The sequence below is a fragment of the Cebus imitator genome, unplaced genomic scaffold (assembly GCF_001604975.1).
Source record: "Cebus imitator isolate Cc_AM_T3 unplaced genomic scaffold, Cebus_imitator-1.0 Scaffold214, whole genome shotgun sequence".
NCBI lineage: Eukaryota > Metazoa > Chordata > Mammalia > Primates > Cebidae > Cebus > Cebus imitator.
This window is the reverse complement of record NW_016107529.1, coordinates 3,232,954-3,245,271: the sequence shown is the minus strand read 5'-3', so window position 1 is coordinate 3,245,271 and position 12,318 is coordinate 3,232,954. Positions and strand designations below refer to the sequence as shown.

At 37.3% G+C, this 12,318-nt stretch overlaps 1 protein-coding gene across 1 annotated transcript in view; it reads left to right on the top strand.

Annotated features, from left to right (window-relative positions):
- Nucleotides 1-12,318, top strand: part of TUT4 (terminal uridylyl transferase 4) — a 136,337-nt gene that overhangs the window by 104,168 nt on the left and 19,851 nt on the right. The window contains exons 22-25 of the mRNA XM_017548794.2: nucleotides 5,419-5,496; nucleotides 5,646-5,823; nucleotides 6,090-6,137; nucleotides 6,225-6,307. Coding sequence (XP_017404283.2) covers nucleotides 5,419-5,496; nucleotides 5,646-5,823; nucleotides 6,090-6,137; nucleotides 6,225-6,307 — 387 coding nt within the window. The remainder of the gene's footprint in view (nucleotides 1-5,418; nucleotides 5,497-5,645; nucleotides 5,824-6,089; nucleotides 6,138-6,224; nucleotides 6,308-12,318) is intronic.

Below are 12,318 nucleotides of genomic sequence, written 5' to 3'. Positions count from 1 at the left end.
TTTTTTTTTTTGACAGTCTTGCTCTGTCACCCAGGCTGGAGTGCAGTGGCACGATCTCAGCTCACTGTAACCTCTGCCTCCCAGGTTCAAGCAGTTCTCTTGCCTCAGTCTCCTGGAGTAGCTGAGATTACAGGTGCCTGCTACCATGCCCAGCTAATTTTTGTATTTTTAGTAGAGACAGGGTTTCACCGTGTTGACCAGGCTGGTTTCGAACTCCTGACCTTAGATGATCTGCCCACTTCAGCCTCCCAAAGTGCTGGGATTACAGGCATGAGCCACTGCGCCCGGCCGGCATATTGTGTCTTTTAAGGAATTGGTTCGTCTCATCTAGGTTATCAAAATTGTGGTTCATAGTATTTTTTTTTTTAATTTTTTTAATGTCCATGAGATAAGTATAGATGTCCTCTTTTTCTGTTGTTAGTCATTTATATACCTTCTCTTTTTTTCTTAATTAGCCTGTCTAGGAGTGATTTGTTTTTTAACAAATTCGTTCACTGGAGGATATTTTAAATTTACCATAAATTAATTAGGCCTGCAAAGGCCAGTATTACTCTCTGTATTATTCTAATCATTGTTTAGCCTTTAAATAGGGGATCGTATTTACTGTTTTTCCATTAATATCATTTGCCACTTTGTCAGGATACTATGATTAACAAAAATGGACCACAAATTTGTTTATTTTGGCGGTTTGTCTGTATTCTCTCCTTACTCATGGGTTAGGAGTCACTGAGGTAGTAGCATGATGTAATGGAAGTAGCAGGGCATGGTGTTTGAAGGCAGAGGTAACTAGTCAGAATCCTAATACTAACATTTTGGCCTTCAACAATCTGCATGAGTCTGAGTTTCATCATCATTAAAAATGTAATAATGACAATATTTCAGTGTCGATATGAGGAACAGAAATGTTGAATGCTTTTGAATGTAGTAGGTGCTAAAGTAGGCATTCATAAATGGCGCTTGCTTTTATTATTTTTACTATTATGATTTATGATCATTAGCAGCATCAGCAATATTATTATTGGAAAAATCTAGGTAGGACTAGCATATTCAGCTATCATAATTCTTTCATTAGCTGTTTGACATCTGCTTATATTGATCAAATGAGAGACAGCTCATGAAATGTTTCCTATCATAATGAAGTTTGATTTTGAGGGACTTTGAGATGGAGATAGACTGATGATACATGGATTTTTGTTTCTGGCCTTTTTTAATGGTTGTCATATGGGACCTCATTGTCCATTGCTCTGGCATCAATTTAAGTTTTGTCCATAGGCATCAATCATCTTTTAAGTGTAAAGATATGTTTAATGAAGCTAATGATGTCTGCTTTCATCTGTAATTAAACTTAACTTTAAGTGGCTGGGCATTACTATGACTCAGCTAAGAGCAATTTTTTGATGGTCAGCAATACAAAGTTCTTTAGGTCAAAAGGAGCTTCCCTAGGCAGAAGATTTTTGCTGTACCCTATGAAATCATCATAAGTAAAAGCAAATTTTCACATAAAAATTAATTCCAACACAGATTTGGGGGTCTTCACACATGATTTTATGAAAATGTTTTTTTCAACGTTTATCAGCTTAAAAATGGCAACTTAATGGATTAACCTCGAGGACATTATGCAAAGTGAAATAATCCAGTCACAGAAAGACAAATACTGTTTGATTCCACTTATATGAGGTACCTAGAATAGTCAAATTCATAGAGACAGAAAATAGAATGGTGGTTGCCAGGGAATCAAGGAGGGAGAAATAGGAATAGTTTAATAAATACAGAGTTTCAGTTGTACCAGATGATAAGAATTCTGTGAATGGGGCCGGGCATGGTGGCTCACGCCCGTAATCCAAGCACTTTGGAGGCCAAGGCGGGCAGATCACCTGAGGTCAGGAGTTCAAGACCAGCCTGACCAACATGGTGAAATCCCATCTTTAAAAAAAAAAAAAAAAGTTAAAAAATAAAATAAAATAAAAATAAAAAAGAATTCTGTGAATGGATGGTGGTAATGGTAGCACAACAGTGTGACTATACTTATGCCAAAGAAGTGTATGTTTATGATGGTAAATTTTATATTTTGTGTATTTTACTGCAACTAAAAAATTACAATTTAGGCCGGGTGTTGTGGCTCACATCTGTAATCCCAGCACTTTGGGAGGTCGAGGTGGGTGGATTATTTGAGGTCAGGAGTTCAAGACCAGCCTGGCCAATATGGTGAAACCCTGTCTCTACTAAAAAATACAAAAATTAGCTGGGCATGGTAGCACATGCCTGTAATCCCAGCTACTCAGGAGAGACTGAGACACAAGAATGGTTTGAACTGGCGAGGTGGAGGTTGCAGTGAGCTGAGATTGTGCCACTGCACTCCACCCTGGGTGACAGAATGAGACTCTGTCTAAAAAGAAAAAAAAAAAACAATTTATATATAACAGTACATATTAGAATATCACAATAAGATAAGAAATGTGGAAATGTTTAGGCTCATTCTTTATATACATAGGATTGACTTATTTGGTGATCCTTATGATTGACTTATTTGTTTAGAGGGAGGACTGAGTGAGTGCTGAGTGGAGGATGATTTGTGTTTAATGAGAGAGAGAACAGAGAGACAGCAGGGAGAGGAAGAGAGAGAGAGTGTGTGTGTGTCTGTGTGTGTGTGTGTGTGTAAAAGAGTGGATAGCATTAGTACTTCTGAGGGCTGAAACAAAGTGGGGAGAATTAAACCTAGTAAAACATGAGAATTCAAAAGAATAGGCCAAGTGAGTGATGAGTTAACTTTCCAAGGCCCTCAGACCTACTCCACTGCATTATCAGCCAACATAGTTGGATTGGATCATAGATATTACTGAAAAGTATGAAGTCTTTTTTAAAAACAATCAAGATCTAAAGAGTTGGATTTTTGTTACTCCGAATGAAGTATGAATTATCTGAAAACAGGGTTCTAAAGAGGTAGCCTGTTTATTTCAGTATCTGGCAAATAAATATATTTTTACAAAACACGAAACACCTATAATAGCATCTGAATCTTTAAGGGTAAAATAATATACTTCAGCCTCTTAATATCTTCACTTCTTTCTTTTATTCTTTTTTTTTGAGATGGAGTTTTGTTCTTCTTGCCCAGTCTGGAGTGCAATGGCACTATCTCGGCCCACCGCAACCTCCACTTCCCAGGTTCAAGCAATTCTCCTGCCCCAGCCTCACGAGTAGCTGGGATTTTAGGCATGTGTCACCATGCTTAGCTAATTTTGTATTTTTAGTAGTGATGGGGTTTCTCCATGTTGGTCAGGCTGGTCTCGAATTCCCGACCTCAGGTGATCCACCCACTTCAGCCCCCCAAAGTGCTGGGATTACAGGTGTGAGCCACTGCGCCTGGCTTCTGCACTTCTTTCTTGAGGTCAGAGGTCCTGTGTCTTTTGTTTCAGATATTAATAGCTGTAATTAATTGCTATTCTCTCACTTTTTTTTTTTTCTTTGCTTTTGAGACAGAGTCTCATGGTGTCACCCAGCTGCAATACAGTGGTGCGATCTCAGCTCATTTTAACCTCTACCTCCTGGGTTCAAGCAATTCTCCTGCCTCAGCCTCCAAGTAGCTGGGACTACAGGCACAAGCTACCATGCCTGGCCAATTTTTTGTGTTTTTGGTAGAGATGAGGTTTCACCATGTTGGCTAGGCGTGTCTTGAATTCCTGACCTCAGGTGATCTGCCAGCCTTGGCCTCCCAAATTGCTGGGATTATAGGCGTGAGCCACCACCCCTGGCCTCAGTCTTTCACTTTTTTGATTTATGAAATATCAGAATATATGCCAGGTGACTTTTGGTAAACTGTATGTATTTAAGTAATATTTAAATATAAAAAAGCAACTTATTAGCCCTAGTCCCTGGAAACTTGATCTCTGTGTAACATACTTATGTAGTAAATATGTTCATTCAATAAACATATATTAAGTGTTCTCTGCGTGGCTTTGGTCTAGTAGGGTTCTGGGTTTCAGAAATAAGCCATAGTCCTTACCCACAAATAACTTAAATCCGAGAATAAAATTGGAGGGGCCAGTATCAATTACTGTCACCTCAAAAATGGAAAAGGCCATTGGAACAGGCCCACCTTATCTAGTGGTTTTAAATGGTATTCTGGTTTAACTATATACAGTCTGCGACCCATTAGTTGGGGTAGAGGGTAAAGAAAAGGTACTGTGGTATGTTTTCTCCATTTATAAACTACTGACTAATTTATATAGCCTTTTCTCATTTTTACTGGAAAAACCGAGCATTTAGGGAGATGATGGTCTTGTCCAGTATTACTGTTCCTCAGGATGGAGGCTAGAAATGAGGTCTGCTGACTGAATCTATTGTACCTTCCTACTTTATCGCATCTCTTTCTTAAGCCTCCTTTAGATAAAAGTCTCAATTACTTGTGGAAGTCAGTTACACAGTCATCTTATGGGATACTTTTCTTCTTGTAAAATAGCATTTTTTCTTCTCCTTCCTTAGGACAGTGAATTATCATTTATAATTAATAAGGTTTATAATCTTTATCAAAATGTAAGGGAAAGCTTTCTAATTTCTTTCTTTTTTTTTTTTTTTTTTAGGGACACCAGTAAGTCATAGATTTGGTCTCTTTACAAAATTTCATATTTTTCAAAGGCTTTGTTTAATCATCTTAATTCCTTTTTGGTGAGGCTGGAGTGCAGTGGCGTGATCTTGGCTCACTGCAACCTCCGCCTCCTGGGTTCAAGTGATTCTCCTGCCTCAGCCTTGGGAGTTGCTGGGATTACAGGCGCGTGCCACCATGCCTGGCTAATTTTTTTTGTATCTTTAGCAGAGATGGAGTTTCACCATGTTGGCCAAGCTGGTCTGAATTTGTGATCCACTTGCCTTTGTGATCCACTCCCAAAGTGTTGGGATTACAGGCGTAAGCCACTGTGCCCAGCCCTAATTTTCCATTTTTAAAAAATGGTTGTCCAATTGATTTTTAGCCTTACCTGATACAGATAAATGATTAAAGATACTAGGTCCCAAAACAGTTCTGTTGATTTCCTTTGGGTGCACAGTCAGTAGGTATTATCTGTTTTGTATTTTTATATCTGTGATCCTTTGATGAAACTGCTGTTTTCGTTTTCTTTTTTTCATTTTGCTTCAGTATTCTTGGACTGGATGTGTTTTGATAGGCCAAGTAGTTAACATCAAATAACATCAAACATATCATTTGGAGTTTGATGCTCTTAAGATATCCTTTTCTAGCTTTGGTCTTACAAATACGTTTTATTCATTAGTTTCTTGGCATCAAATTATACCATCATTCTAACATGTTCTTTTTGGAAGAAGTATTTCAGTATGTCTTTTAGGTAAATTCTAAAATGATACCACAGTATTTGGGCCTTTGTGTTGGATCACTTGAAATCTAATAATAAAATTAATTTTTTTATGCAGATCTTTGATGGAAAACAGATTCCACAGAGAATGGTTGATGGATGGAATGCTTTTTTCTTTGATAAAACAGAAGAACTGGTAATTTAAAAATAGTCTTTATGTTGTAGAATGCTCACTGATATGTGTTAGGATTTGTATAATTTAATAATTTTACTTGGGTTTGCTGTCCATATTTTGGATAGTACTGTATAGACATTGTTCTGTTCTTTTCTTTTTTTTATATGTAGAAAAAGCGTTTACCTTCACTTGGAAAGAACACAGAATCATTAGGGGAGCTTTGGTTGGGACTGCTTCGTTTCTATACTGAAGAGTTTGATTTCAAGGAATATGTAATTAGCATTCGGCAGAAAAAGCTTTTGACAACTTTTGAGAAGCAGTGGACATCCAAGTGCATTGCAATTGAAGGTAGTAATTTAAGCTGATACTAATTCAGGAATAACCAAAATTTAGCCAAGGAAATTGAGGGAAAAACTGAAATACATTAGGATTTGGAAGATTCTTCCTTTTGATTTGTATCAGTTTTCATCCCTTAATGTGTAATTTTAGAGGAATAATTTGCTGATTTGTATAGTCTGAGTACATATAAGTATTAGACTTTAGTAATGTCTACTAAGTACATTTTTATGGTACAGTGAATGTAATTCTTAATAATTGATATATTTGTTTTATAGACCCTTTTGACTTGAATCATAACCTTGGTGCTGGAGTTTCTAGAAAGAGTAAGTTTTAAATATAGAGATTCTCTGATTTTAAAACTTTGACACATTAATGTTTGCATTTTTATGGTTTTTTTCTTTCTTTAACAGTGACCAATTTCATCATGAAAGCATTTATCAATGGAAGGAAACTTTTTGGTACCCCTTTTTATCCACTCATTGGCAGAGAAGCTGTAAGTTTACATTATATGAATTGTGAACCTTTTCTTTTTTAAAATAGAACAAGAAACTTAATCCTGTTTCCAAATTGATGATACAGGGAAAGAGATGGTCATAGCTTTGTATATTTTTTCTTATTGCATTTATCATAGCCCATAATGAGATATACATATTTTTAATTTTATTTGTTAAATTCTGTCTTCTCCACTAGACTGTAAACTCCATGAAGACAGGATTCACATCTGTAAGGTTCACCTTTCTATTTCCAGTACATACATAGTGTTTGGCACATTGGATGTACCAAGTAAGCATTTGTTGAGTGAATGAGAGTTAGATAATCAAGACTCTGGATTGTTGAATTTTAGTGCTGCTCATTGTTCCTCATTTATCTCTAGAAATCTTGGTGAAAATATACACAGAGAAGACAAAAGCAGGGAAAGACTTTATTATTTGTGGGGAGTTCTCTAATTTTTGTATAGCTTTGGTAAGCTGAATTAGATGGCATGGAACGGAGAAGTTTCCTTTTGCCTGAATTGGGTGGCAGAGTGTCACACATTCCTCTTTGTCTCACTCTGGTTTTTGCCTACTTTCTTATGGTTAGGGAGACTACAGGAGGTTTCAACTTCAGAGCAAGAGACTTAGAAGAAATCTCAAGAAAGAGAACAAATGTTATTAGGGTTCTCTTAGACAGACAGCGCTAATAGGAGATATATATGAGTTTATTAAGCATTAACTTACAAGATCTCAAGGTTCCACAATAGATTGTCTGCAAGCTGAGGACCAAGGAGAGCCAGTTCGACTCCCAAAACTGAAGAACTTGGAGTCCGATGTTTGAGGGCAGGAAGCATCCAGCATGGGAGAAAGATGTAGGCTGGTAGGCTAGGCTCATCTTGCCTTTTCAAGTTTTTCTGCCTGCTTTATATTCACTGGAAGATTATTACATTGTGCCCACCAGATTAAGGGCGGATGTGCCTTCTTCAGCCCACTGACTCAAATGTTAATCTCTTTTGGCAACACCCATGCAGACACACCCAGGATTAATAGTTTGTATCTTTCAATCCAGTCAAATTGACACTCAGATTAACCGTCACAACAAACATGCATTTACATTACATAGTGAATGTCCTTGAACTTGTTCAGTCCAGTTTCAGGTGTCCACTTTCTTGAGGGTAGAATAAGAAAAGCAGAGAGAAGTCTTTTTTCCCTTGGAGCAATGGTTCTCAGATACTTTCTGTTTTCTATCCTCTTATGGGGGTGATAATAATTACAATGGAGAGAAATAAAATAATAAAATTTGAAACAATGCTCAAAAAATGTAAGAACAAAATGACTAAAAAAAGGAAAACTAAACAATAATTTTACCTTTTTTCTTTTTTTGAGACAGAGTCCTGCTCTGTTGCCCATGCTGGAGTCCAGTGGTGAGATCTTGGCTCACTGCAACCTCCGCCTTCTGGATTCAAGCGATTCTCTTACTCCCAGCCTCAGCCTCCCGAGTAGCTGGGATTTCAGGTGCCTGCCATCATGCCTGGCTGATTTTTGTATTTTTAGTAGAGACAAGGATTTCACCATGTTGGCCAGGTTGATCTTGAACTCCTGACCTCAGGTGATCTTCCCGCCTCAGCCTCCCAAAGTCCTGGGATTACAGGCATGAGCCACTGCGCCTGCCCTGATTTTCCTAATATTTTAATTGAAATAGAAACAATGAAAAACAGATCAAAACATGTATGATGATACACTGTCAAAGCATTTTATCTGAGAATTGTGAGAATTCCAACTATCTGTGTTTATATATGCGAGTGTTGTATGCAGTCAGACCTTTTTGTTTGTTTTTGTTTTTTTGATACAGGGTATTGCTCTTGTGCTCAGGCTGGAGTGCAGTGGTGTGATCATAGCTCACTGCAGCCTTAACGCCTGGGCTTAAGTGATCCTCCTGCCTTTGCCTCCTATGTGCTAAAATTTCAGGCATGAGTCATCATGCTCAACACCATGTAGTGGCACTTTTTTTTTTTTTTTTTTTTTTTGATGGAATCTCGCTCTGTTGCCCAGGCAATAATGCAGTGGTGCCTCCCAGGCTGAAGCGATTCTTCTGCCTCAGCCACCTGAGTAGCTGGTATGGCACAGGCATGTGCCACTACGCCCAGCTAATTTTGTATTTTTAGTAGAGACGGGGTTTCACCATGTTGGTCAGTGTGGTCTTGAACTCCTGACCTCAGGTGATCCACTCTCTTCAGCCTCCCAAACTGCTAGGATTACAGGCGTGAGCCACTGTGCCTGGCTGAGACTTTTTAGTAGAATACTAAATTAGAGTCCTCAGTAAACTGGAAATGTGCCAATTTTAGTTTATGCATACAAATTTTTAGCAATTCTTAATAATGCAATATATTATAATTAGCCCTGAGTTACACATAAATATCAAAGTCTTTGGTCTTGAATGTCATTTGGGGCCTAGCAGAAGGGGCCCATGAGACTGCTAATCATTTTTTGATTTACTTTATTCTCTTTCCAAAGTCAGTATGTAGTATTCCATAACTTGGATATACTAGTTTATCTAACTTTTCTTTTGATGATCTTTTAGGTTATCTTCATTATATCAGTGTTATAACTTACACAGGTTGAGCTTCCCAAATCTGAAATCTGAAACTTACTGAGTACTGACAAGACTCTGAAAGGAAATGCTCATAGGAGCATTTCAGACTTCAGATTTTCTGATTTGGGATGCTCAACTGGCATAAATATAATGCAAGTATTCCAGAATCCAAACACTTCTGACCCCAAGCATCCTGTATATTAAGGGATACTCAACCTGTATTGTCGAAAATATTCTTGTACATAGTCTTTCATGCTTATACCTATTTCACTTATAGTTACTGAGATTATCATAGCATAGAAGATATATTTGCCTTATTTCCTTAAATTAATGAAAGATAAAGAGAAGTATATTTCTTGTTCTTTCAATTATTTTTCTGCATAATTATATCTTCTTATATATTGATCCATTTTGTCCCTGTTCATCAGCTGTCTTCTGTCATTTTTCTTCCCCATTTAACTTAGATTTTGTCTGCTCTCTATCATATACCCTTTTTTTCTTTTTTTTTTTTGAAATGGAGTCTCAGTCTGTCACCCAGGCTGGAGTGCAGTGGCATGATCTTGGCTCACTGCAACCTCCGCCTCCTGGGTTCAAGCAATTCTCCTGCCTCAGCCTCCTGAGTAGCTGGGATTATAGGCGCGTGCCACCACGCCTGGCTAATTTTTGTATTTTTAGTAGAGACAGGGTTTCACCACACTGGCCAGGCTGATCTCAAACTCCTGACCTCAAGTGATCTGTCCAGCTTGGCCTCCCAGAGTACTGGGATTACAGGTGTGAGCCACTGTGGCTGGCCGTCTAGCATATACCTTAAATTCCTTTGTGCCGCTGTCCTTCCTGTGTACTCTTCTGTATTCTGCCTTATATGAATTCTGCTGTCCACCATGTGGCTCTGCTTGGGTAGCTGTACACTAATGGATAAAAGTCAAAAAGCTAGACAGTTTTAAGTATGTAGTACAATCATAAATGTTTAACCAGCCTCAACTGGACTTTCAGTGCTGTCTGACAGTCATGTTTCTTTAGTTACCTTTAGCTCCTATTCTATTAGAACTATTTCAAATTTACTTATTTTACTTAAAATGCAGTATGCTGGCCAGGTGCGGTGGCTCATGCCTATAATCCCAGCATTTTGGGAGGCTGAGGCAGGTGGATCATGAGGTCAGGAGTTTTGAGACGAGCCTGGCCAACAGGGTGAAACCTCGTCTCTACTAAAAATAAAATAAAATAAAATAAAAAAATAAATAAAGCCTGGTGTGGTGGTGTGCACCTGTAGTTCCAGCTACTCGGGAGACTGAGGCAGGAGAATCGCTTGAACCCGGGAGCAGAGGTTGCAGTGAGCTGAGATTGTGCCAGTGCTCTCCAACCTGGGCAACAGAATGAGACTCTGTCTCAAAAAACAAAACAAAAAAAATGCAGTATGCCCTGCACTTTGTCCCACCCTTTACCTCTCCCCTTCTCACTCCAGTAGATGCTTTTCCTCTGAGACAGTACATAGTATCAAATAAATAGTCCTTTAGCTTTCTGCTTCTAGATCTGTAAATCTGCCTGCATCTGCAGGTATCCTTCCTTTATGAAAGATTAGTTTTTACATATGTACTCTAGATTATTCTGTCTGCTCTGTATCTTCAACCTCTTCATCTGTGAAAAACATTTTCAGTTAAAATACATAAAATGTAATGGCAGATCAACATTGACAGATGAACAGTTGCTATCAATTTGAATGATAGGGAATACTAACTTTGAACTCCAATTAAGTGAACTATTTTCTGCCTCTAAAATAATTATATTTTTATTAGTCAACTTATAAAAAATTATTACTATTAGCATATTTAACATTTCTTCAGTAATATTTTTTGTGGAAATCTGTTATATAAGTACCTATATTACATCTTCAATTTTTTCACAACACCTAAAATATTTACTGCTTGACTCTTTACAGAATAAGTTTGCTCGCCTCAGGTGTAGACCACCCTAACTAGGGTGTAAGGTTAGAGAAAAGTGAATTCAAGCGATAATCAATAATAGAATGGATACAACTTGGTCATTAATTAGAAGTAATAGGTGAAAGAGAAGAAGTTAGGATGCTTCCTAGGTTTCTGTCTTAAGCAACTGGGTAAATTTTTGTCCCGGCAAAAAAATAGGATGGTGATTTTAATTAGTTATATTGATTTATCATTAGTAATGAAGAATTATATCTCTCATCTTTAAAAAAAACACACACACACAGGATGGGCATGGTGGCTCATTCCTCTACTCTCATTGCTTTGGAAGCCCAGGGCAGGAAGATCTCTTGAGGCCAGGAGTTCAAGACCAGCCTGGCTAACATAGTGAGATGCTGTCTCTGAAAAACCAAACCAAACAGCTTCATTGGAATAGAGTCCACATTATGTACAACTCATTGTGCAATTCAGTGGTTTTTTATTAGTATATATACAGGATTGTGCAAACATCACCACAATTTAATTTTAGAACATTTTTGTCTTCTCTAAAAGAAACGCTTGTCCCTATTAGCAGTCAGTTCTCCTTCCCTCTCTTCCCTTCTTCTCAAACTACTAATCCACTTTTTGTCTCTGTAGATTTGCCTATTTTGGACATTTCATATAAGTGAAATCATATGATATGCAACATTTTGAAACTGACTTCTTTCATTTAGCATGATGTTTTCAACATTCACTCATCCATATATCAGTACTTCATTCTCTTTTATAGCTGAAAAATATTCTATTGTATGGATAGACCATATTTTATTATTCATTCATCAGTTTTTGTACATTTGAGTTGTTTCTACTTTTTGGCTTTTTATGAATAATGCTGTTGTGAATATTTGTATGCAAATTTTTGTGGGAATGTATGTTTTCATTTCTCTTGGTATATACTTAATAGTGTAATTGCGGTGTTATTTTGATAAATTAACTTTTCAAGGAACTGTTTTCTAAAGTGGCTGTGCTACTGTACATTCCCACCAGTAAAATATGGGTTCTAGTTGTTCTGTATCCTCACCAATACTTGTTACTGTCTTTTTAAAGCTATAGCTGTCCTATTGGGCATGTCCCTTATACTTTTACCCTTGAGTTTAGGTAGATTTGAAGACAGCTAAGTGGACATGTTCTCTTGCCTTCTAGAAGGATGGACATCATTTAGGATCAACTAGTCTTTGTGACAGTGCAAAACTAAGCTAAAGTTTAGAAGGATAAGTAAGGTGCAAAGATAATGCAAAAATAAGTTTGGTTGTAAGACCTGGGAAAATTATTTACTTCTTTTTGGCTCCCTACCTTTTCTTTAGGTCTGCTCTTATTTACGTAATACATGTTACATGTTCTTAAAAAGCTGTATTAAATCCAATCATATATTGCTTCTTGACAGTTTGGCTAAGATCAAGTCTAAATTCAGTCATATTTCTTTTTTTTTCTTTCTTTCTTTTTTTTTTTTTTTTTTTTTTTT